The sequence below is a fragment of the Colobus angolensis genome, unplaced genomic scaffold (genome assembly GCF_000951035.1).
Source record: "Colobus angolensis palliatus isolate OR3802 unplaced genomic scaffold, Cang.pa_1.0 Scaffold10, whole genome shotgun sequence".
Classification (NCBI taxonomy): domain Eukaryota; kingdom Metazoa; phylum Chordata; class Mammalia; order Primates; family Cercopithecidae; genus Colobus; species Colobus angolensis.
The window spans coordinates 11716433-11742427 of NW_012110919.1; the positions used below are offsets into that span (position 1 = coordinate 11716433).

At 41.5% G+C, this 25995-nt stretch overlaps 1 protein-coding gene across 1 annotated transcript in view; it reads left to right on the top strand.

Annotated features, from left to right (window-relative positions):
- The window catches only part of SLC17A8 (solute carrier family 17 (vesicular glutamate transporter), member 8), a 64639-nt gene extending 40843 nt beyond the window's left edge, over positions 1 to 23796 (top strand). The window contains exons 5-12 of the mRNA XM_011936918.1: positions 955 to 1039; positions 5231 to 5317; positions 5784 to 5923; positions 6043 to 6192; positions 7473 to 7605; positions 16367 to 16477; positions 21368 to 21495; positions 23455 to 23796. Of these exons, the coding sequence (XP_011792308.1) occupies positions 955 to 1039; positions 5231 to 5317; positions 5784 to 5923; positions 6043 to 6192; positions 7473 to 7605; positions 16367 to 16477; positions 21368 to 21495; positions 23455 to 23796 (1176 nt within the window). The remainder of the gene's footprint in view (positions 1 to 954; positions 1040 to 5230; positions 5318 to 5783; positions 5924 to 6042; positions 6193 to 7472; positions 7606 to 16366; positions 16478 to 21367; positions 21496 to 23454) is intronic.
- Positions 23797 to 25995: the final 2199 nt, after the last annotated feature.

A 25995-nucleotide genomic window follows, 5' to 3' on the forward strand; every position in this document is an offset into this window, starting at 1 on the left:
AAATTAGCCGAGTGTGGGGGTGTGTGCCTGGGATCCTAGCTACTAGGGAGGCTGAGGCAGGAGGACTGCTGGAGCCTGGGAGTTTGAGGCTGTAGTAAGCTATGATGGCCACAGCACTCCAGCCTGAGTGATAGAGTGAGACCTTGTCTCTAAAAAGAAAAAAGAAATGGAATGCTTTTTTGACTTCAAGTAACTGAAAACCCTACTAAGGGACTTAAAATGAGTCTATTTATTTTATATAATAGTATTCTAAAGGTGAGTGGTTGTTAGTGTTGGTTTTGCTGCTCAAAAATCCATCCAGGGCCTAGGCATGTTCTGAATTTCTACTCTGGTATCCTCAGAGATAGCTTTTTATTTACTCTTGTGCTTATTCCATCTGTCCCTTTCATCAGGAAAACAAAAGCTTTCCCAAAGCCCCCTACCAACCTTCCACTTTAATTTATTTGGCCCTAACTGTATCATATGCTTTACTAACTGCAGAAGAGTCTAGGCAAGCAGATACCTAGCTTCACCAGCCTCTTCAGGAGTGAAGGGGAAGGGAGAAAGGGTTGGAAGTGGTTGTTGGATTAGCCAGCAAATGATACTTGCTAAGGACAAAAGTGGAAAGATGGGATCATCAAGCATCCCACGCCTCTTCTTTTTATATGAAACTAAAGTTCAGTGACTTGCCCAAGATCATGGAACTAGAACAAGACCTGACTTTTGATCTGGAGCTTTCCTTATTTCACACTCCTACCACGCACACATTGTCATATAGACATTTAAATTAATTTTTGTCATCATATCTCAGATAATAAGAAGTAGAGGCCATCCACCTTATCTGAAAGTAAATGAGTAGTCCCCAAGTAGTATGTGACTTCAATTCCTGCGTCTCCAAACTTCACCTTGCTGAAGTTGCCCATCTCTAAGCTACCGCAGTGGGACTGGCCTCTCTAGGTGTGGCTGGGTCCCTAGGTACCAATCAACAACAGAACAACAACAGCACATGCTGCTGCCATCAACACAGTGGTAAATGTGTTGAGGGAAGGGGCCCATGAAGGTAAAAGTACCTTAGACCAGCCAGGCATGGTGTCTCGCACCTGTAACCCCGGCACTTTGGGAGGCTGAGGTGGCAGATTGCTTGAGCCTAGGAGTTTGAGACCGACCTGGACAACATGATGAAACCCCATCTCTGCCAAAAACACAAAAAATTAACTGGGTGCAGTGGCCCATGCCTGTGGTCCCAGCTACTCAGGAGGCCAAGGCTTGAGTCCGGAAGCAGAGGTTGCAGTGAGCCAAGATCACACCATTGTACTCCAGCCTAGGTGACAGAGTAAGACCCTGTCTCAAAAAAACAAAACAAAACAAAACAAAACAAACAAAAAAAAAAACAAAACAAAAAAACCCCACAACAACAAAAACCTTAGACCATGGAAGTTACCATGTAGCCTAAGCAGTGTGAATTACAGCTTAGGTCTGTCTGCTTTTCAAGCTAGCACACCTTTCCTAAGATGATATTCTTTGCTAAAGGGAGAAATACAGCTTTCTATTTATTTCTGCATATGTTTTAATTTTCCTCTTCCTGCTGGCCTTTTACCTCCTTGAAATAATAATAAAGTAATCTTGAAAATGTGGTGTGAGGTATTCACCGATATGCCTACTTTGTGCCTAGTTGGGAATTGCATGCTCAGCCTTGATGTCTTTACATCTTTAGTGTCTCTTGTCCTTGGAAACCATCTCCATCTGCTCATTTGCAGTTTAAGAGCATCTCCATCCCACTACTGCGCTTACACCAACTCTAGAAGAGGATAAGGCTCCACCCCAGCTGGCCTTGTGACTTGTTAGATCCTTGACCTTACTTTCTTTGGATGGTTTATTTGTAAGACCTTTCATTTTGATTTGCCAGCAAAATGAGAATGACTAGCAGCCACTCCCCATTCTTAGTGTGTTTTTATAGCCCTAATAGGGTTGATTTAAGAAATGGTTTGACTCTCAAGGAAAGTTACCTGATCAAGGACACAAGCGTCATTACATGTCCCAGCTAAGGTGTGGCCTTGGTTTCAAAGAACAACCTAAGGAAAATGTTAAAGAAGGAAACCCAGGCTTGGAGCGAATCAATTCTTAATCTCAAAAGATATTGGAATTAGAAGGGATTCTAGAAAACATCCACTGATATGGTTTGGCTGTGTCCCCACCAAATCTCATCTTGTAGCTCCCATAATTCCCATGTGTTATGAGAGGAACCTGGTGGGAGGTGATTAAATCATGGTCGTAGGCCTTTTCCATGCTTTTCTCGTGATGGTCAATGGGTCTCATGAGATCCGATGGTTTTAAAAACGGAAGTTTCTCTACACAAGCTCTCTCTTTGCCTGTCGCCATCCACGTAAGATGTGACTTGCTCTTCTTTGCCTTCTGCCATGATTGTGAGGCCTCCCCCGCCACGTGGAATTGTAAGTCCAGTTAAACCTCTTTCTTTTGTAAATTGCTCAGACTTGGGTTTGTCTTTATCAGCAGCATGAAATCAGACTAATACATCCAGTTACAACCCATTGTTTTATAGTGGAGCAAACTGAGGCTGAGCGAAGGAAAAGAGATTTAAATTCTTGCACCTAGTGAGGGTAGAACCGGGACCTCTTTCTCACCCCCAGTTCTGTTCTTCCCTTCTCCACATATCATTCAACAATCATCTGAGGCCCAGGGGACTGAGCTGCGGTCTGCTCCCCAGGGCAGTCTGGGAGCAGCGGTGGGCAGCTGCAGTAAGGGCTGAGTGTCCTGTTGTCTGCTCAAGGGGCTGTGTCTAATAGGAACTGACATTGGAGGGTGTGTAAAAGGATGAGGAAGATTTTTTTCTGATAGAAAAAAGGGTAGTTTAGGTCACATTGTGTATTAGTCTGTTTTCACACAGCTATAAAGAACCACCTGAGACTGGGTAATTTATAAAAGAAAGAGGTTTAATCAACTCATGGCTCTGCATGGCTGGGGAGGCGTCAGGAAACTACAATCATGGCAGGAGGCAAAAGGGGAGGCAAGGCACGTCTTACATGGTGGCAGGAGAGAAAGAGAGAGAAGGGGAAAGTGCCACACTTTTAAACCATCAGATCTCATAAGATCTCACTCACTGTCATAAGAACGGAATGGGGGAAATCTGTCCCCATGACCCAGTTACCTCCCACCAGGTTCTTCCCTCAACACATGGGGATTACAATTTGAGATGTGATTTGGGTAGGGACACAGAGCCAAGCCATATCACATTGTAAAGTTTCCCCAATGAAAGAATGCTTCTTACTATGTAAGGAGAATTATCAGGTGATTTTGAGTGAAGGAGGCATGATTGAATGATTAAATAAGAGTAAGGGCTTTGGGGTTCCACAGACCTGGGCCCCTGTCCAGTGACTTGTCATCTCCTCTACCTGTGTGACCTCAGGCAATCCACCTCCCCTCCCCCAGCCTGCTTTCTCCTTATAAAATGGGGGTCATATTGGTACCTACCTTGTCAAGTTGAAGGAGAGTTAAACAAAGTCATGGGTACAGAATACTTAGCATGATACTAGGCCCCCAGAAAGTACTCAGTGCATCTTAGTTGGTGGGGGTTATTCTCTGCCTGCCTCTGCCCCAGGTATTCTTTTGCATTACCTAAACCAGACTCACCCACCCCACCTCCCAGGGTATTTGGCCTGGGGACAAAGGCCACCCTATCTCCATGCACAGCAGAGTCAGACCTGCAGCCCATTCTCAACACATGCCTGGAGTGCTCACCTTATTGGTTTGAGGAACCCTGAGATTGTTTGTTTTTTGAGTGTGTTGTCATTCTGTACATGATAATAGAGGTAATAGCTGGCATTTGTGTAACCCTTTATAACTTACAAAGCATCTTCACATACATAGTTTATTTGAACCTCAAAACAGCCCCTTGAGATGGATATTTCATTCCCATCTTATCTCTGAGAAAAATGAGTCTCTTGACTTCCTCGGGTGTCAAGATATTCAGATCCCAGATCTCAGACTGGGCCTTTCACTGAGGGTCAGGCCCACCTTGGAAAGATGGGATTTAATCTATTTCTCTGGAAGATCCCCAACCTCCCATTTCCTAAAGATCTTCCTTAGCATCGAATTCTGGGATACAGAATTTCCTTTCACCACTCACTTTTTCTGAAGCAAGAGTTTTTTCATTTACAGCCCAGGGGGAGTTTCACAGAATAACTTTTCCTTTCAGCTAATAACTCCCAATAATGGGAGGTCACAGGGCTCATGTTTCCCTACCAGATGTCCAGAGGATAGCAGAGGTCAGGTCACTGCCTCTAGTCACAATTTTCTTGTCTAGACAAGATAAACATTCACACACAGGTAAGCATTTGCAAGCTTAAGTTTTACAAAGTAACAAATACATGTAAAAACGTACCCATTCAGGAGCTGAATGGAGACAGCAGCCCTCTTGCCATCTGGAATTTAATTATTCACCCCTCACCTTTTTTTTTTTTTTTTTCTTGAGATACTGTCTCGCTCTGTCACCCAGGCTGGAGTGCAGTGGTGAGATCTTGGCTCACTGCAACCTCTGCCTCCCGGGTTCAAGAGATTCCCGTGCCTCAGCCTTCCAAGTAGCTGGGATTACAGGCATGTGCCACCATGCCAGGCTAATTTTTTGTATTTTTAATAGAGATGGGGTTTTGCTATGTTGACCAGGCTGGTCTTGAACTCCTGGCCTCAAGTGATCTGCCTGCCTCAGCCTCCCAAAGTGTTATGATTACAGGCATGAGCCACTGTGCCTGGCAACCCTCTCCTTTTTGTTTTTTTAATCAAGACTTTAAAAATCATGATCTTTTAAATAATTTAATGTCCCTCATTTAAAGATCTGGATGAGAATCCTCCCAGTCTTCCTAAGCAAATTTTGTATGTTCCTTTGCTTGCTCTTTTTAGCATCCAATATTGTGCCTGGTTGAATTTTCAAAATTTCTCTTAGATTTTTTTCATCTTCTGATTCCATTCTCTCACGTAATTCCAAACTGTGGTGCTGGATCAACCTTTGTCTAAATCCTGTGTGGTCCCTGGATGGAGTTAAAGGGCATGTTGGTGACCTTCCTCTCTTGGAAGCCCCATTCTAAGGCACACTGGGAGTTTGCCTGTCTCGCTACACGGAGAGAGTCTGACTCCTACCCAGTTGGATTCATTCTTGACTTTACCACATGAATTCTAAATGAGCTGAAAAGGCTTGTGTGATGATTGGTCAGATTCCCTCAATCTTTTCTTGTTCCAGGTTCCTATGCAGGGGCAGTGGTTGCCATGCCCCTGGCTGGGGTGTTGGTGCAGTACATTGGATGGTCCTCTGTCTTTTATATTTATGGTGAGTGATTTGACTTCACAAGTTCACATGTGACTCATAGAGATGATATTTTACTGCATATGGGTTTGGCTCAGAGTTCATTACATCAAAATAGAGATTACTAAAACAAGTTTATTGTATAGATGGAATACTTTATCTATGATTTGATTAATGTTTAAAGTTGACCTAAAAAAAATAAGCAGAACATTGTCTTTCTTTACCAGTTAACAAGAGGAACATCAACAAAATACTTTCCCCTAGCTGAACATACTGCCATTTGGAAATATTGTAAAGATCCTTTTGTAGTTCATAAATGTGATAACTGAGTGTTCACACACATGTGTGAGATGTTTGAGTCCCTCAAACCTTGTTACAACATTGGCACATTACCCATTTTACATGCAAAAAATATATATGGTAAAATGAAAAATTTAGAAATGGAAGAAAATGAGACCATATAATCCAGCCTTTTCTTTTTTAACTGCAGGTATGTTTGGAATTATTTGGTACATGTTTTGGCTGTTGCAGGCCTATGAGTGCCCAGCAGCTCATCCAACAATATCCAATGAGGAGAAGACCTACATAGAGACAAGCATAGGAGAGGGGGCCAGCGTGGTTAGTCTAAGTGTAAGTATAAAAAGTCAAATGAAGACTTACCTCTTTTCATGAGCGATTGTGTTGCCTATTTACAGAAAAAAAATGTCAATATCTTTACTAAAAGATCTCATGGTATTTTTACTCCCTAGAAATTTAGTACCCCGTGGAAAAGATTTTTCACATCTTTGCCGGTTTATGCAATCATTGTGGCAAATTTTTGCAGAAGCTGGACCTTTTATTTGCTCCTTATAAGTCAGCCTGCTTATTTTGAAGAGGTCTTTGGATTTGCAATAAGTAAGGTAAACATACAGATGCTCCAAATATTCTTGAACTTTAAATCTTTTGATTCTACAGAGAATAACTTTGTATGATAAAATAATTAAATTGCTGATCATAATTCATAACAGTTCTGTGACACCTAATAGCCCGGCTGTCAGACAAGTTATACATTCTATGCATAGTATGCATAGCTGTTTAATTTCTTCTTAGCAAGGATCAGAGTCGTATTAAGCTGCTTTAAAGATTTATGTTGTACCCAATCTTAAAGTATTTTTGAAGCTAGCTCAAGGATGGCATATTAGGTGAGGATAAAAAGATTTGAGGGTGTGGGTTTTCTTTTTTTCCTATAAGCTACTCAGTGAGTAACAGTAAGAATCTTACCACCCATTTTGCAGAACACCCCCTCTCCATAATGGTGGCTATAGCAGTAACAATCATTGCTTGCAATGGGTTAGAAAGAACCTCTTTCTGCCAGGCATGGTGGCTCATGCCTGTAATCCCAGCATTTTAGGAGGCCAAGGCGGGCGGATCACCTGAGGTCAGGACCAGCCTGACCAACATGGCGAAACCCTGCCTCTACTAAAACAAAAATTAGCTGGGCGTGGTGACACATGCCTATGATCCTAGTTACTCAGGAGGCTGAGACAGGAGAATCACTTGAACCCAGGAGGCGGAGGTTGCAGTGAGGCGAGATTGCACCACTGTACTCCAGCCTGGGCAACAGAGCAAGACTCTGTCTAAAAAGAAAAAAGAAAAAGGGAAAAAAGAAAGAACCTCTTTCAGTGCTCCTAGACATTATCATCAAGCCAATTGTGTTTTAGGGAGGAAGGGTGTGGATAGTGAATCATAAACTGTCATCATGAGATAATTAAACCTCTTTCCTACAAGGGAAAGAACAGCAGCCGAGCAGGCACAAATGTCTGCCTAGCTATAGATACTGTCAGAAGTGACCATGGAAGAGTTGGCATAGTCGTGAAATGGTGACTGTCATCAGTCATCAGTGCTCACTGGGTGCCAAGTTCTTTATCTCCCATGTGCCATGCCCTCTGTGATGAAGAAAAGTCATCTCTACCCTCAAGGAGCTTCCAATCTGGTAGAGGACACAGATAAGTCTAAAATCATTCACTCATTCATCATTTATTTATTATGAAATTCAGGCCTTCCCAGATCCCACATAATTAGATGCTTAAATTTGGTGGTGGTAGGTAGGGAGACTGTGGAGTGGAGGTGGGCAAGGGAATTAGGGAGGCCCCTCTCTCAGAAGCAATGACAAATTGCTTATTGTTTCTTTCCCTTCCAGGTGGGTCTCTTGTCAGCAGTCCCACACATGGTTATGACAATCGTTGTACCTATTGGAGGACAATTGGCTGATTATTTAAGAAGCAGACAAATTTTGACCACAACTGCTGTCAGAAAAATCATGAACTGTGGAGGTACTGTGGATTTCATAGATGGCTTAGGCAGCTTTTGTAGAATTAGGGTAAGCGGAACTGCAGAGCATATATTAAGAAGTGACTTTTAGGCCGGGCACTGTGGCTCACGCCTGTAATCCCAGCACTATGGGAGGCCGAGGCGGGCGGATCACGAGGTCAGGAGATCGAGACCATCTTGGCTAACACAGTGAAACCCCGTTTCTACTAAAAATATAAAAGAATTAGCCAGGCTTGGTGGTGGGCACCTGTAGTCCCAGCTACTTGGGAGCTTGAGGCAGGAGAATGGCGTGAACCCGGGAGGCGGAGCTTGCAGTGAGCCGACATAGCGCCACTGCACCCCAGCCTGGGCGACAGTGAGACTTCGTCTCAAAAAAAAAAAGGGACATTTAATCATTGGAGTGGATCTTAAAGACCTCTAAGTCTGTCCCTTAGCAGATACTTGAGTGTTGTACATCACAGTCCTGCCAAGAGGTCATCCAGCCGGGACTCTTCCATACATCCTTCCACATTTATTGTTTGCTTATGTAGTTTATTCCCTTCTCTCCTTACCTTTCTACCTATCCATATGTTTTGGTAAGAAACAGAAGAAAAGTAATCTTTCCTCCTAACCTATGCTTGTGCATGGGGTATACACACACACACACACACACACACACACACACACACCATTCTCTTTCCTGGTTTATTTAGCTTCTGCTTTATGTTTTAATTTTGTAAAGACAAAGTGAATGTTAGGTGATTTCCCAAAAGAGGTAGGCGAAAGTAATTGCGAACCCCTACAATGTTCATAAGTGCTTTTCAAAAAACTCATCTTTTTTGTTTAGCTTTTAAAATGAACATTTATTGAATGCTTTCTGTGCCAGACATTAAGCTAAATCTTCTACATACACTATTTTAAAAATCTTCATAACCACCATGTGGAGCAGGTACTATTACTATATGCAATTTGCAACGAGGAAACAGAGGTAAAATAAAGGGACTTGCTCAAGTAGCAGATCCCTGCAAGGTATCAGGTCTGCTGGAGCCTACCGCCAAAGCTTAGTTTGCTGCTACCTCTTTGGAAGACTAGAATCAGGATGAGCGGGCAGGAGGTAGAGGATAGCGCCACCCATGGGCAAGAGCTCACAACTGTGATATTAAGTTGAAAGGGACGGATTGCGCATGCTCTGACAGATTAGCTAGGTCTGGAACGTTTAGAAGTGAAGACTACCGAGGGACACAGCAGCAGGCATGATCTGATCCCAGAGCATTTCGGGAAGAAAGTCTAAGAGTCTGTTGGCACCTGTTCTCCCAGTTGCTTGACTGCTGGTCCCGGGCAGGGATGTGTGGGCCTGACCTTAGCTTGAACTTTCCTATAGGGGACTGAGGGTTAGTGGATGTAGGCCTGCTGTCAGGTGGGCAGGAGGTGAAGCTCTGGGATATTGTATTCAAGTACTCTCCAAGAGAGCTGTAGCAGCCAGAATAATGTCCATGTCCTGATCTTCAGAAGCTGTGAATATGTTTCCTCACATGTCAAAAGAGACTTTGCAGGTGGGATTAAATTGAGGTTCTTGAGATGGGAGTTTATCCTGCATTATCTAGGTGGGCCCAATCTAATCACAATAATCCTTATAAAAGGAGGAAGGAGGGTCAGAGTCAGAAAAGAAGATGTGATGGTGGAGGCAGGAGTCAGAGTGATGCAGCCACAAGCCAAGGAATGCAAGTAGACCCTAGAAGCTGGAGAAGACAAGAAGAGATTCTGCCATAGCACCCCTAGAAGGAATGCAACTTCGTAGGCTGCTGCCTTTACTTTAGTCCTGTACCATTTTGGATTCTCGGCCTCCAGAACTGTACAATAGTGCAGAACATATTTTAGAGGTGACATCTAATCATTGGAATAGATCTTAAAGACCCCTAAGTCTATCCCTCAATAGATACTTGATATTTGTATTGTTTTGAGCCACTGAGTTTGTGGTAATTTATTACAGCAGCAAATGAAAACTAATATAGTGGTAGGCCGGGTGCAGTGGCTCACGCCTGCAATTCTAGTGCTTTGGGAGGTCGAGGCAGGCAGATCACTTGAGCTCAGGAGTTTGAAATCAGTCAGGGCAATATAGTGAGAACTTGTCTCTATTAAAAAATTAAAAATTAAAAAAATGAAAACTAATACAGTAGCCAAAGCCTCACCCTTCTAATGATAAAATTCTGCTCCAGCTGAACAGCCCTCACCCAAGCCCTGAACATATCTTTCTGTCTCTGACTTTGCCCACTCCTTTTCTCCTTCCCTGTGAGTTCTCACCTTCACCTCTTATCCCAGTCCTCTCTATACATCCAGCTCAATTCTTCTCCTCTTGTGTTTCCTTAAAGCCATGCCATTCTCCAGTGATCCCTCTGAATATGTCCGCATGGCTATATTGGCAACTCATCATGTGGTGCCTTATTACAACTCTCTCAGGAAAAGATTTTAGGCAGAGGGAATAGTACGTGCAATGACCCTGGGGCAGGCAGGAATGTGGCCTGTTGAGAATAGAAGGAAGGGGAGTCAGACTGGTTGAGTGACAGGAGATGGGATTGGGATATTTTTCTAGGGTCAGATCATGGCAGGCCTTGTCAGCGAATGCAGAGCTTGAGTTTTATTTGAAGTACATTGAGATGCAGATGATTTAAAGCACAGAATGGATATGGTCTGATTTTTTTTTTTTTGAGACAAAGTCTTGCTCTGTTGCCCAGGCTGGAGTGCAGTGGCACAATCTCAGCTCACTGCAACCTCCACCTCTTGGGTTCAAGTGATTCTCCTGCCTCAGCTTCCTGAGTAACTGGGATTACAGGCATGGGCCACTAGGCCTGGCTAATCTTTTGTATTTTTGTAGAGACATGGTTTCACTATGTTGGCCAGGCTGGTCTTGAACTCCTGACCTCAAGTAATCCGCCTGCCTCGGCCTCCCAAAGTGCTGGGATTACAGGCGTGAGCCACCTTGCCCGGCCTTATTTATTAATTTTTAATCTGGGGAATTATGCAGGGTACAAGAGTAAAAGAAGGGAGACCAGGTAGGAGGCAATTTCAGTTGTCCTGTCTAGAGAAGATGGTGGCTTGGACAAATGAGGTGGCAATGGAGATGGAGAGAGGGGGGTCGATTTCTAAATTCTTGGGACCAACATTTCTCATCTTTAAAATCTACATAATAATATTTACGTCAGAGGATAGTTATGATAATTAAATGATACAATGTATAAATACACTTAGTGTGGTGTTCAACCTATAAAAAATTCTCAACAAATGGTAATGCAGCTTTTCTTCTCCTGTATTCAAGACACAAAAAACACAGAAGTTTTTCAAAGAGTTCTTTAACAATTATCTGCAATTCAGTTGTATTTCCCTTGGCCAAAAACATGTACTTCTAAACCAACAACTTTAAAGAAGCTTCTGGATTTAAACACTGTTTGCACAACCTCTTCTAAACCCAGATGCATTGGAAATTCTTGAGCATATTTTGTGGGAATGTCTTATTCCTATTTAATTCTGCCCCAATACCTCTGCTGTTTCTCCTTAGTTGGTGGTGATGATGTTATGTTGTGGTGATGAGAACTCTCAAAGATGTTTAATTGCTAACAAAGTGCCTGTTGAGAGGAAATAGTTTTTTTCTGAAGAAACTAGAAGGCATATGTGGAATCTTTCTGCCTCATCTCCCATCTTTAAAAAATACCTCTTCACATGGCTTTTCATGTTGTTTTATATTTTGACATAGTAGGACAAGTGAGTTATATATAGAACATAAAATTTTTAAAAAGACCATAATGGTCCCACTTTTTTCTGCTTAAATATAGAGATGCTAGAGCAGAGATAACTACATGAAAACAAAGTTTTGTGCCATCAGTGAAGAATGCAGGTTGATTTGGAAATGATGAAGCACTGGTATGATCTTCCAGAGAATTTTGGTCGGCTTTTTGGTTTCCTAATAAGAAATATAGAAGGCATTTCTCATCTGAGAAGGATCACACATATCTTGGAGCCTGTCATCTTTTCTTTCCGTAGATTTTAATGTGCCATTAAAATCATTTAAAGCAAAACAGATCACCTTAAGACATGATGTTCAATTCATTCTGAATCAGGGTCCACATCTATGATACTTAAAGACAGATGCCAAATTCTTGTCCTGCACCCTCTATAGAACATGTAAAGTGTAACTGAGGTCAAAAATTCTATTGTGGCTGAATCAGTGGCATGTGTGAACTTCAGATTGTTTTAATATGAAATAAAATATTTCTTAGGCCTTTAAGCCCTAGTTTTGTTTTTCTTGGCAACTCTAAATAGGTTCAGTTTTAAGGATTTCCTCATTACCTCTAAAGGTCAAATTTTATCCTTAAGCTCCTGAAACATGCAGCCCTGTCTGTAGTATTTTAACTGTCAGTAGAAACCATTTAGGCTCTTAAATACTTTTTTTCCATTGGCAATCTGCTATTTGGCCAAAAATTTTTTTCTTACAGATAAGCTGATGTATCATTTGTAAGTTTTATTCTTCACATAATATCATCATTCTAATTCTTTGGGGGAATTAACTTTCTGCACGATTCTGTTGAGTGTTAAAATAAAAGAAGTTTCAGCCAGATGTCTTCTTATTTAGGATAGGCCACTTCTAAGACACATATAGTTAGTATATGAAACACTAGCAGTTTTTCCCTATGTGTAATCTTAAATGTTGAAACAAAATTAAGAAAAAGTAGCAATGATATAAAGCCTATAGTTTTAAAAGTAAGACTTCCCTAATTACCTTTCATCCTCTTTAGAAGTCATTTAAAACAATTATTAGTTCTTGCCCTTCTTTATAGTAGCGTTGAAGAAATGGTTCAAAAAGGTAAATATTAATAACCATCATTTACGGTAAGTACTTTAGCTTATAAATCTTATTTTCTTGATTCTGGGTCCCATTTCCTTTCCTTTGCATTCATTCATTAAACGTTATGTATGTATGTATGTATATATTTAGAGACAGAGTCTCACTCTGTTGCCCAGGCTGGAGTGCAGTGGTGCAATCTCGGCTCATTGCAACCTCCACCTCCCGGGTTCAAGTGATTCTCCTGCCTCAGCCTCCCGAGTAGCTGGGATTACGGGCACATGCAACCATGCCTGGCTAACTTTCATATTTTTGTAGAGCAGGGGTTTTGCCACGTTGCCCAGGCTGGTCTTGAACTCCTGACCTCAGGTGATCCACCTGCCTCGGCCTCCCAAAGAGCTGGAATTATAGGTGTGCACCACCATGTCTGGCCAAACATTATTTGTTGAGTGCATACTACATGCTAGCCATACTCTGTGTTAAATATACAGATTTGTGGGAGAGGCAGAAACACAAATGAAAAGTTACAAAGCAATATTGAAAAGTTCTATAAAATGATGAGAAGGTGATGTCAGCTTCATTGGTTGAGGGTAGGGAGAGGGTTGTTAGGGAAGCTTTCTAGAGGAGGCACTATTTAATCTGGACTTTAAAAAGAGTAAGATTTATTCAGAAAAAGAGAAAGTGATGAGAGAAGAGTATTCCAGGTAAAGAAACAATGTGTGAAAATATGTACGGGCATGAGACAGTATTGTGTGGTTAGAAAATAGCTAATAGAGGAGTATGTCTATAGCACAGAGGGCTGTCTACAGAATGGGGGCAGTAAGCAAAGAGATGAGGTCTGGAAGAAGATGAAACTGAAATGGCAGGAGGGATTCATTATAGAACACTATACTCATGATGTGGAGCCCATGACAAATATATTAAGCACAGGAGCGAATAATGAGGTATGTGGCTTAGAAAGACAGTGGTATTAATCCCAGCACTTTGGGAGGCCGAGACGGGCGGATCACGAGGTCAGGAGATCGAGACCATCCTGGCTAACACGGTGAAACCCCGTCTCTACTAAAAATACAAAAACTAGCCGGGCGAGGTGGCGGGCGCCTGTAGTCCCAGCTACTCGGGAGGCTGAGGCAGGAGAATGGCGTAAACCCGGGAGGCGGAGCTTGCAGTGAGCTGAGATCTGGCCACTGCACTCCAGTCCGGGTGACAGAGCCAGACTCCGCCTCAAAAGACAGTGGTATTGAGAATGCATCAGAAGAGGATGAGTTGGGAAGACTACCAAAGTGGCTTATTATGGCTGAGCATGGTGGTTCAGGCCTGTAATCCCAGCACTTTGGGAAGCCAAGGCAGGTGGATCACTTGAGGTCAGGAGTTCGAGACCAGCCTGGCCAACATGGGGAAACCCAGCCTCTACTAAAAATACAAAAATTAGACTGGCATGGTGGCTCACGCCTGTAATCCCAGCACTTTGGGAGGCTAAGGCGGGTGGATCACGAGGTCAGGAGACTGAGACCATCCTGGCTAACACGGTGAAACTGCATCTCTACTAAAAAATACAAAAATTAGCTGGGCGTGGTGGCGGGCGCCTGCAGTCCCAGCCACTCGGGAGGCTGAGGCGGGAGAATGGTGTGAACCCGGGAGGCAAAACTTGCAGTGAGCAGAGATCGCGCCACTGTACTCCAGCCTGGGCAACAGACCGAGACTCCGTCTCAAAAAAAAAAAAAAAATTAGCTGGGCATGGTGGTGGGTTATAATCCCAGCTACTGGCGAGGCTGGGTCAGGAGAACCACTTGAACCGGGAGGCAGAGGTTGCAATGAGCTGAGATTGCACCACTGCACGCCAGTCTGGGCGACAGAGCACGACTCCATCTCAAACAAAAGGAGAAAAAAAGGTGGCTTATTGCAGTTGTCCTGGTAAGAGGTCACAGGTGCTGGAACAAAAGCAGTGACAGGGGAGGAGAAAGTGGCAGTTGCACGGGACAGATATTTCCGAGGCCAAACCTGCAGATTTGTATGTGAAAGCTGAGGCAGGAGGAGAAGTCCAAGGCAGTTCTGAAGTTTCTGTGTCGGACTTCTGGCTACCATTTGTTGAGCTGTGCCCATGTGCCACACTCAGTACCTCATATACCAATTTCATTCACTCTTCCAATACCTCACAAGGCTGTGGTATTATCTCCATTTTTTGGATGAGGAATCTAAGAGGTGTAGTAACTTGTTCAAGGTCACACAATTAGTGATTTTGAAGTGGAAAGTGAACCCATACCAGTTGGACTCTAAAGACTGGGTTCTAAGCACAGAATATAGAAGATTAATTTAGAGGAGAAGAAAGCACGTGATGGTGATGGTTTGCATTGTTTGTTTAGGAGTAAAAAAATAGGGGAAGAGGCCGGGGCGGTGGCTCACACCTGTAATCCCAGCACTTTGGGAGGCTGAAGTGGGTGGACCACCTGAGGTCAGGAGTGGCCATCCTGGCCAGCATGGCGAAACCAGCCTGACCAACATGGAAACACCCCGACTCTACTAATAATACAAAATTAGCTGGGCATGGTGGGGCATGCCCATAATTCCAGCTACTTGGGAGGCTGAGGCAGGAGAATCATTTGAACCTGGGAGGCAGAAGTTGCAGTGAGCCAAGATCACACCATTGCACTCCAGCCTGGGTGATAAGAGCAAGACTCTGTCTCAATAATAATAATAATAATAATAAATAAAAAATAGGGGACGGGAGAATTGATTTGGGCATATTGCCTTTGGGGTACTGTAGGACAGTTGTGTGGAGATGTCTGGAATCAGCAGTCTCCAAATGAAGCACCACTAATTGTCTCTTCCCCGTCTTAAGGCATTCTATATACTTGGAAATGATATTTATATCATTTTTCTGTCTGTTGTTAGCTGAACTTCTTTTTTCGGGTGAGAAGAAACTTCATAATTTCCTCATTCTTTTTTTTTTATTTTGCTATACTCATTTATTCAGAATGAAAGGAACAAAAAGTACTTTTGTTTTGCAATATTTTCTGTGCAAAAATCTCATGTATTGTTTGTTGTTGTTGTTTAAGAGGCCTGAGAGCTTGTTGAACTTCTGAAATAGAAAAATTTTGACTTTTGCTTTACAAGTGGTGAAGTGCTGTGTTTATTTTTTCTTGTTTGTTTCAGATATTTGCTACAGCTTTCTGGTTGCTTTTGGCAATAAATATTAGAGTGTTGTCATTTTACTTTCATGGGAAAGGCCATAACTAGTCAAAGGGGAATCATTACCACAGTTATATAGTAGAGTTTTAGTATTTAACAATGGCAGGGACAATTACCCATGAAGCAACTAATAAATAACATCCCTCATCTCAGGAGCATCACTGGAACCTATTGGGACCGTGTGGTGTTCAAGGTGCACCGGGATAATGTTAGAAAGTTTGCGAACACCCAGGGAATATTAGCAGTCATGTAGTCACGAAATACCTGGGTGGCATTGTAATCTCTGTACTAGAATGCAGGTCTGTGGGGGAACAGAAAACCAAACACCGCATGTCCCCACTCGTAAGTGGGAGATGAACAATGAGAACACATGGATACAGGGAAGAGAACATCACACACTGGGGCCTGCTAGGGGGCAAGGGGAGGGAGAGCATTAGGGCAAATACCTAATGCATGTGGGGCCTAAAACCTATATGATGGGTTTATAGGTGCAGCAAACCACCATGGCACATGTATACCTATGTAACAAACCTGCACATTCTGCACATGTATTCCTGAGCTTAAATCCCAGAACTTCAAGTAAAAAAAAAAAAAATTAAATTCCAGAACTTAAAAAAAAAAAAAAAAAACACAGACACACACAAACAAAATAAATTTAAGTCTGTGGAATTATAGGTTAGTTCTTATTTGATAAATAAATGAACTTGGATTGACTGATATGAAAATGACATTTTGTTTTCCTTTGCTGTTTCCACTTGCAGGTTTTGGCATGGAGGCAACCTTACTCCTGGTGGTTGGCTTTTCCCATACCAAAGGGGTGGCTATCTCCTTTCTGGTGCTTGCTGTAGGATTTAGTGGCTTTGCTATTTCAGGTAATGTGTCCTTTGGGTTTCCAGGTCTTGACGATAGATTCAACAAGTCCCAGGAAGAAGGAAGGACAAGGATATTGTAGCACCTTCTTTCAGGAACCAGTCCATTCTCAGATAGCAGGACCACTGCCCAGAGAATGTCATCTAGTGGGGGTGATTTTGTAAGATCACTGAGAACTGGGCTTGGGAGTTCAGTTAAAGTGGAATTTTTCCTACTTACCTTGTTATGGGAAAAGACACAAAGCGCAGATGACCCTTCTGAGATATGAACAGAGGCCCAAGCATATGTCCTGGGTGAAGTGGACTTACATACTTCAGCACCATGTCACCCTACCTGATAGAGGCTCCTGTGACTTTTTAAAGCCTTGCCTCTTGCTAGAGAACTGTGAGTATCATTACAGTCATAGAATCAGAAGCTTTTTTAAGAGTGAACACCTTCTTTAGATTTTTGTCTACTCCATTACTTTCATTTTCCAAACAAGAAAATGTGGGTCCAGAGAGAGGAAGTGACTTTCTGAACCAGGTAAAGCTGCTAAGAATAATGACAGTGATGATGTGAGCTAGCGATGACCAAGCACAGATTCTGTGCCAGGGACTGTTCCATGCAATCTGCGTGTATTAAACTCTGTCTCTCTCACAACTACTCTGCTGGGTAGCAGTGCTGTTACGATCCCCATTTTACAGGAGCAGAAACCGGTCTACTGTATGTGAGAGAGAGGCCAGAGGGCAATCATATCAGGAGCTTCCTATGCAAAACTGGGCCAAAGGGTGAAATTTAGTTGTTCGTCTATCTTTAAAACATTGTAATAAGAAATATGGTTACTGGCCGGGTGCACTGGCTTATGCATGTAATTGTAGCACTTTGGGAGACCGAGATGAATCCATCACTTGAGCCCAGGAGTTCGAGACCAGCCTGGGCAACATGGCAAAAACCCATCTCTACAAAAATTACAAAAAGTTAGCTAAGTGTAATGGCGCACACCTGCGGTCCCAGTTACTCAGGAGGTTGAGGTGAGAGGATGACTTGAGTCTGGGAGTTGGAGGTTGCAGTGAGCTGAGTTCGTGCCACTGCACTCCAGCCTGGATGACAGAGTAAGACCCTGTCTTGAGAAAAATAAATAAATAAATAAAATAAAAATAAAAAATGGTTACTTAAAGAAAATTTTACATATATTGCATATATCTCACAACATTGTGAAGCAAGTAGTAGTATATCACTATGTTACTGATTTTTCACTATTTTACTAAAGCTCTGAAAAATTTAATACTTTCCTAATGTCACACAGTTAGTGGCAGAGGAAGGATGCCAGAATACTTCTGTGTGGCCCAAAGGCTATGCTCCTTCCATTATTCCAGGTTGCCTTAAATATCAAATAGTGTTAGTGTCCAAGAATAGAAAAATATGGAACCTCTGGTCTAAACTGCCCTAAGACAGGGGCTTGTATCTGTCAAAATAAATAGAGCTGATGAATAGTTAAATTAGAAAATAAAGTAAAAGTCTAAATTAAAAGTAACTTGCAGCTAAGTAATTCGGTTTAGAGATGCATAGATCTGGGGTGGGGTTTGAGGCCCTCTTTACTACTTACTATTTATAAAAGAAAAAAATTGCTAAATTATGAAAACTCTCAAGCTTCAGTTTTCTCATCTAGAGATTGGAGAGATGAAACAGCAACTCATAGGGTTGTTGGGAGGATAAACTTAGATAATTCATGCATTTCCTCGCACTTCTTGTGGGCTGGGCGTTATTCTTAGCACTGGGGATATTGCAGTGAACGAATGAAAGAGTCCATCCCCATAAAGTTTGCATTCTAGTGGAAATATTTATTCAAATAAAAACCTTAGCTTTATTTATTTGAAGCCCTTAGCACAGTGCCAGATGCATAACAAAATTAACGAGTGTTCACCATTATTGTTCTATTAGTACACACACCAGCCCAGTGCTTCTCAAAGAGTTATGTGAAATCACCATAAGATATTTCAGAATGCAGATTCTGAGTTGGTAGCTCTAGAGTGGAGCCTGAGATTCTGCAGTTTTAGTAAGCTCACCAGCGCTGCTGCTGCTGCTGCTGCAGGGCAATCCACACTTTGAGTAGCAAGGGCACAGCAATCACGACTTGCTTCCAGTAGGATGCTAAGGAACGCCTTCCCTTGATAACTTTGTGAGCAAAAGAGATCCATATCCTGTTCCCAGAGATACTGAAATGTTCAAGTTCATATTGCTTCCTTTCCCCCGATTGCCAATTAAGTCACAGTCTGAAGGAGAGAAACCCAATACTCCAAATCACAGAAGCTGCTTTTTTTTTCCTTTTTTTTTTTTTTTTTAGACAGGGTTTCTTGCCTTGTGCAGTGGCTCATGCCTGTAATCCCAACACTTTGGGAGGCTGAGGCAGATGGATCACCTGAGATCAGGAGTTCGAGACCAGCCTGGCCAACATGGTGAAACCCCATGTCTACTAAAAATACAAAAAAAAAAAAAAAAATTAGACAGGGTCTCGCTTTGTCATGCAGGCTGGAGTGCAGTGACATGATCACAGATCATTGCAGCCTCTGCCTCCTATGCTCAACTGATTCTCCTGCCTCAGCCTCCTGAGTAGCTGGGGCTACAGGCATGTGCCACCATGCTTATATATATATGTGTGTGTGTGTGTGTATATATATATATAAATTTATTTATTTATTTATTTTCGAGACAGGGTCTCACAATGTTGCCTAGGCTGATCTTGAACTCCTGGCCTGAAGTGATTCTCCTGCCTCGGCCTCTCAAAGTATTGAGATTATGGGCATGAACCACCACATCTGGCCTTCTTGCCACTTTTTAAACATGATTTCATTTAATCCTCATTGCAACCTTGATGAGAAGGGTATTGCTATATTCACTTTATTGGTGGGGAAACCAAAGTGTGGTTTAACTTGCCCAGCGAAGTGACTGGGAGTGTGGAATAAAGGTCTGTTGGTCCCAGCAATGACACTGTGGGAGGGATTGTGGCCACGGGGGCAATAATTCCTCAGGATCTACTGTCTGCCAACTTTTAAAGGAATAAACATGGATGCAGGGAAGACTGATGGGCACAATTTAGGAGCTGATTATAGACAAGACTACTGAGATAGATGAGGTTAAAAATAGGCAAGGAATGAGTGATGCCTGTTTTGGGAAATGTCCTGTACAGAGAAGACAGATTCTCTCAGTTTGTGCGTATTTTTTTTCATCTGCTATAAAAATCTATCAATATCTCAATTTCTCAGTGATTTCCCCTCCTCCCCAAATGTCAGGATTGTGCAGCTAGAAACCTAAATGGCTTTTCCCACATTATCTTTAGCTGAATGCAGTTGCCTAGGCTTTGTATCAGAGCATAATACTCAACAATCATATTAATTGCTTCTTATCTCTGGATTCTTTTCTAATAAAGTCTTTATCACATTCAAATCAATGATAAGGTTAATGAACTTGCAGCTGTTTTATATTCTGATCATTTGGCACATTGACCTGAAAGAGAAGCTGTGTTTATCATTACCAAAACGTTTTCTCAAAATTTCTCCCCGAAGGGAGGTAGAAAAGACAACCAACCAATGTGCCAAATTAGAACAAAAAATATTTTAAGTCCTGTTTTCAGTTCTTTTGCACAGAATAGAGAAGCAAAAAGCAAAGCAAAGGAAAACAAAAAGATGAATAAAGCCTACAACTCCTTGCTATAATTTCAGTAGGTGAAGGTGGGAATTAATTTAGCAACTATTTATTGAGTGACTACAATGTGCCGGGCACTTTGCTAGTTCAGGGGAGATGGTGGTAAACAAGATGGATGGCTAACCACCTGTAAAGAGCATGCATGTTGGTTTACATGTCTATGCACCGTGTAGTTAACATACATTATTTAACTTAATTCCTACGTCAATGTTCTAAGAATCGTTATGCCATTATATAGATAAAGAAACTGAGGTTCAGGAAGTTTAAATCCTTGGTCTAGGCTTGTATCTCAATTAAGCTACCAGAACTGAAGTCTGTCTGATTTGAACATGCAACCCTGCAATATATTGACAACGTCGGATCTCAGTTTGCTGCAACTTCCGCCTCCTGGGTTCAAGCGATTCTCCTGTCCCAGCCTGCCAAGTAGCTGGGATTACAGGCATGCACCACCAGGCCTGGCTAATTTTTTATTTTTAGTACAGGTGAGATTTTGCCATGTTGGCCAGGCTGGTCTCAAACTTCTGACCTCAGGTGATCCACCCACCTCGGCCTCCCAAAGTGCTGAGATTATAGGTGTGAGCCACCATGCCCCGCCAGCAGCATTATCTTTTGATAGAAAGCCTCAAAGAGAGGGAGTTACTTGGCAGTGGCAGCAGAAGGTAGTAGTAGTAGTGGTAGTATAGCTTCGATATTTGCTTCACATACCTATTTCCCCTGAGTCTCTATCACTCTATCACTTTATGAAGTGAGTAGTAATATTATCCTCATATCGGAGATAAAGAAACAAAGGCTCCCAAATTACTTGTTTACATAGAAGAAATAAGATTCAAATCCAAATTTACAAACTCCAAATCCAGTAGGTGTGTGAAAGTGTTTTGTAAATTGCAGAGGTTCTCCCAATGTTTGTGCAAATGTTTCATTAAAAAGCACCATTTTCATTGTGTGAAAATGTGGCCATGTGGCCAATAAGGTAGGCTTACTCTTGGCTGCCTTTTAGGAGTAAGTCAAGGGTAGAAGCGGGAATATTATAAAGCAAGGTTTGGTCTCGTCATACTGTATATGACTGCATGATTATTTACTCTGAATAAATATGATTCAGTCTTTAGGCTTTTCAGTGTTGCACCAAACACCGTATTTTGGAATTCAGAACCTACAAGGTGTATTTGGAATTCTGTTCTTGACTCTGATTTTGAGGTTTGGCTTCACTGTAGGTTTTAATGTCAACCACCTGGACATTGCCCCCCGCTATGCCAGCATTCTCATGGGGATCTCAAATGGAGTGGGAACCCTCTCTGGAATGGTCTGTCCCCTCATTGTCGGTGCAATGACCAGGCACAAGGTAAAGGTCTCCTTTGTGGCTGTGGGTTACAGTATCAGAGGACTGGAGCACTAACACAAACTTGAGATTTCAAGGCTCTACCGCAGTCTGTAAATGTGTATGTCCTTGACCTTGACTGAGTCAGCTGAACTTCTTTTTCTTTTTTTATTTTCTTCTTCTGATTTTCAAATCATTGCTTATCAATGGCACCAAGGCTAATTGTTGTTTTGTTCTATGTTTCTTCAGTTGAGGAATAAAAGTCTGGGGAGAGGGGTATGGGCCTTAGAAACTGTTTAGAGACACAAAGAAGAAACTGAGGCAGTCAACTCGGGATAAATGAGTTACTGAAGATTGTTTTCTCATTCTCAATGATTAAACTTTATAACCTAATTCTATCCATTGCTTAGCATGTTTCAGCATGAAAAGATGAGTGCTATTCTACTTCCTTGTTAAGAATAAAATAAACAGGACATTAATAACCTACCCAGTTGTTACTGAGCCTTTGTGAATTTAGACTAGGGTGAGTGGTAGAGGCAGATCCATCCAGAATTCAACCACAGCCCATGTGATTTCTTTATCTTTGTCACTGAAACGTCTCAAGATGCTGCTTTCTGCAAATAAAAATTCTTTGATACCATGGGACTTTTTTTCCCTCAACTATTTTCTTAGTTGGATTGCCTATTACAAATATAACTTCAGAAGTTTTTTCAGCTTCCTGCAGAAGAAAGTGAGAGAGGGCCGGGCGTGGTGGCTCACGCCTGTAATCCCAGTACTTTGGGAGGCCGAGGCGGGCAGATCACAAGGTCAGGAGATCGAGACCACGGTGAAACCCCGTCTCTACTAAAAATACAAAAAAAAATTAGCCGGGCGAGGTGGCGGGCGCCTGTAGTCCTAGCTACTCAGGAGGCTGAGGCAGGAGAATGGCGTGAACCTGGGAGGTGGAGCTTGCAGTGAGCCCAGATCGCGCCACTGCACTCCAGCCTGGGTGACAGAGAGAGACTCTGTCTAAAAAAAAAAAAAAAAGTGTGAGATAAATTTTCTTACTTTTTGACAGAAAAAGAAGGTAGGATTTTATAGGCAGTGAATTCATGTTTTCCCTCTCTGTTCATGAAATTATAGGATTGATAACCTGACTATTAAATCCAAGATATCTTCCCCCAACCTTAGACACAAATTCCCATTATTTTTTGACATACATTTTTTTACACTGAAAATATGATTATAAATAAAGTTCTTGCCAGTCAAGGGTGAGAACGTTAATGGCTCAAATATTGTTATGTATCCAACAACAAGCAAGAAGGAGACTTCTGATATTTAAAATGGCGGGTTCCCAAAACAAGTTTAATTTAGCTGACTATGTGAAGGGAAACCCCATTTGAGTATTCAAAAAGCTATGCAATGGTACTGCATGTATTAATATTTTTATGTGCTGTTTATTTTAAAATGTATTTTCATGTAATCCCAGCACTTTGGGAGGCCGAGGAGGGCGGATCACGAGGTCAGGAAATCGAGACCATCCTGGCTAACATGGTGAAACCCCGTCTCTACTAAAAATACAAAATTTAGCCGGGCGTGGTGGCGGGCGCCTGTAGTCCCAGCTACTCGGGAGGCTGAGGCAGGAGAATGGCATGAACCTGGGAGGCGGGGCTTGCAGTGAGCCAAGACGGCGCCACTGCACTCCAGCCTGGGCGACAGAGCGAGAAAAAAAAAAAAAATGTATTTTCTAAATTAAAAAAATTCATATTTATTGTCATGCCTAACTTTTATATTCATTGTAGTCTTAACTTTCATTTTTTAAGTTTTTCTTTTAAATTAGGTTTGAATCCTGGATGGTGCTTCTGACACACATCCTCCCTCCCAAGGAACAGAGCATTGCCTTCCAAATGGGCAGGTGCTTTTTCCCAGTAGAGGCCTCCAGGACATACTGGTAATCTCTGGTTTTAGTTAAAACATTAATTGGCACTTTATTTCCTTATTCAGACCCGTGAAGAATGGCAGAATGTGTTCCTCATAGCTGCCCTGGTGCATTACAGTGGTGTGATCTTCTATGGGGTCTTTGCTTCTGGGGAGAAACAGGAGTGGGCTGACCCAGAGAATCTCTCTGAGGAGAAATGTGGAATCATTGACCAGGATGAGTTAGCTGAGGAGACAGAACTCAACCATGAGAGTTTTGTGAGTCCCAAAAAGATGTCTTATGGAGCCACCATCCAGAATTGTGAAGTCCAGAAGAAGGAATGGAAAGGACAGAGAGGAGCAACCCTTGATGAGGAAGAGCCGACATCCTACCAGAATGAAGAGAGAAACTTCTCAGCTACATCCTAATGTCTGAGGGGCACTTCTGTCTTCTCCTTACTTTAGAACCAGAAACTATCCATACCTATTGCCTATCTTTTAGCCCAGCTTGTCAGAAGTTCAAATATGGGGAGGGGAGAAGATCTAACCAGCAACATGGAAAAGAGAAATACTATCTTTCAATGACACGTATAGGTAAGGAGCTGCACTCAGCTGGTAACATAGTTGATAATACATATTTTTTGAATTGACAGTTGACCCTTCTCTCAAAGAGCTGAACTTACTCAAAAAGGAATGACGAAAATGGAGACAACACCATGTTGTTCAAAGAAACATTGAAGGAAATGGGGATGTTTGGCCAGAAGGACTGTAAACACTAGCAGTAGCTGCCACCACATCTCTAGGGTAGCCATGCAGAGGAGGGCTTCATATTCCCAATAAACCCCACGTTGTGGCAGGTGCTTTATAAACACTCTTATTTAATCTCTGCACTTTTATGACACACATTTCTTATCCCCATTTTATAACCAAGGAATCTAAAGCAACAAGAAATGAACTTGCTCAAGGTCATCTGCCAGAGTCAGTGCTGACATTGTTGAAGCTCCCAATAGGTGGCAGTTTTTGGGAAGAAGATTTCCATTCAGTGTAGGGAAGACATTTGTAATAATGAAAACTGACAATGGAGTAATTGTGAGTAATTCACCATTTTAGCAGGTGTCAGGGAAGGGAAACATTTGGGTTGGTGAGGCAGAGGGGATTCAAATGTGTGAGAGGCTAGATTCAAAGACCCTCAGTGTTCTATGTTGTCTGAGGAGTCAAATGGTTCTGTGACTCCATAGTTTTTAAAGTAATAAGGCTCACAGACTACATCAGAGATTCAAATAGTTTTTTTTAAAGAAAAGCTAAGCAAGAGAGCCAAATTTTTAGGAATCTGATGGTCAAAATGGCTGAAAGCAGTAAACAAGAGTTTGGTTATTAAATTTCAACTTTCCATAACATTAAGAATGTAGCTAAATGATGTCCCAAATTACTTGTAAACTTTTAAGACATTTAATAATTTAAGAAGTAGGTTCATGTGTTTTCTTAGGTAAAATTCTCCTGAAATAATTTTCTATTTTAAAAAATGTATATCTTTAGCCTTCTCTGCTGGAGATTATAATAGGAAGTTTCATCAGATTATACAAAATTATGATTTTGTATCAAAAGTATTCATGATAACTCTATTTGGAATGATATTCAGGGAAATCATAATAATATAGCAGTAGTTATACAGGGAAATACTACAATGAAAACATTTGGGACAATCAGACCTACAGTTACCGTTGAAAAATTCACCTTTGATTGCATAAGGCAATTACATGGATACTTTTAGATATATTTAAATTTTTAACGTTGACATCTAGAGGGTTATTTGAAAATAAAATTATTTTCCTGTTCATTGGTTTTGAAAATTTTATTTCTACTTTCGGAAGAAAGATATAATATGGAAAAATTATAGATTTATTTGTAATTTATTATTGTAGGGTGTTTTTTTTCTAATTTCTCCCACATGTATTTCTGGTCCCCAGTAATACTAGCTGAGTTGTAGTGTATTTTATAAATGGAATAATCTTGGGGAAAAATTGCGACTCTTCATTAAATAATATTCTTTATGTCATTAGCATACAATTTATGTTAGTAGACATCTTTAAATCTCTTTAATGAGTGAATCCACGCAAGCCCCATAGAACAGTTCCTAGCATGCAGAAAATGCCCAAGTAAATAGCTGTCATCATCATTATCATCTTTTAACATTTTGGGGGACTTTCCAGTTGAAAAGAAAACATGCTATGTCATTTTTATCCATTATCCCTGGAACTTATTGTGAAAGTTGTGCTGTTTGCTAAGTAAAATAAAAAATAAAAAATTAGCAATTTATGATAGCCGGTGTTTTATTTTGTGTGTGTGTTAATAAAGTTAAATAATTGTATTTTAAAAACTCATGATAATCCTTAGGGTAGTATTATACATTGTGACACAAAGTTGTATTTATCGCATCGTTTGAAGTTGGTGTCATGTGCAGAAAATCCACATTTTTCCTGTAACTTGCCCTTATGATATGTATTTTTTAAAAATGAAATCATGGATCAACGTGTTAAAAACTAGAAAATACATTATTTTGTTGTGATGGGTTTTTCTCTGTGTAGGTTGCAATGGATAAATAATTACCTTTTAACACCAGACAGATGC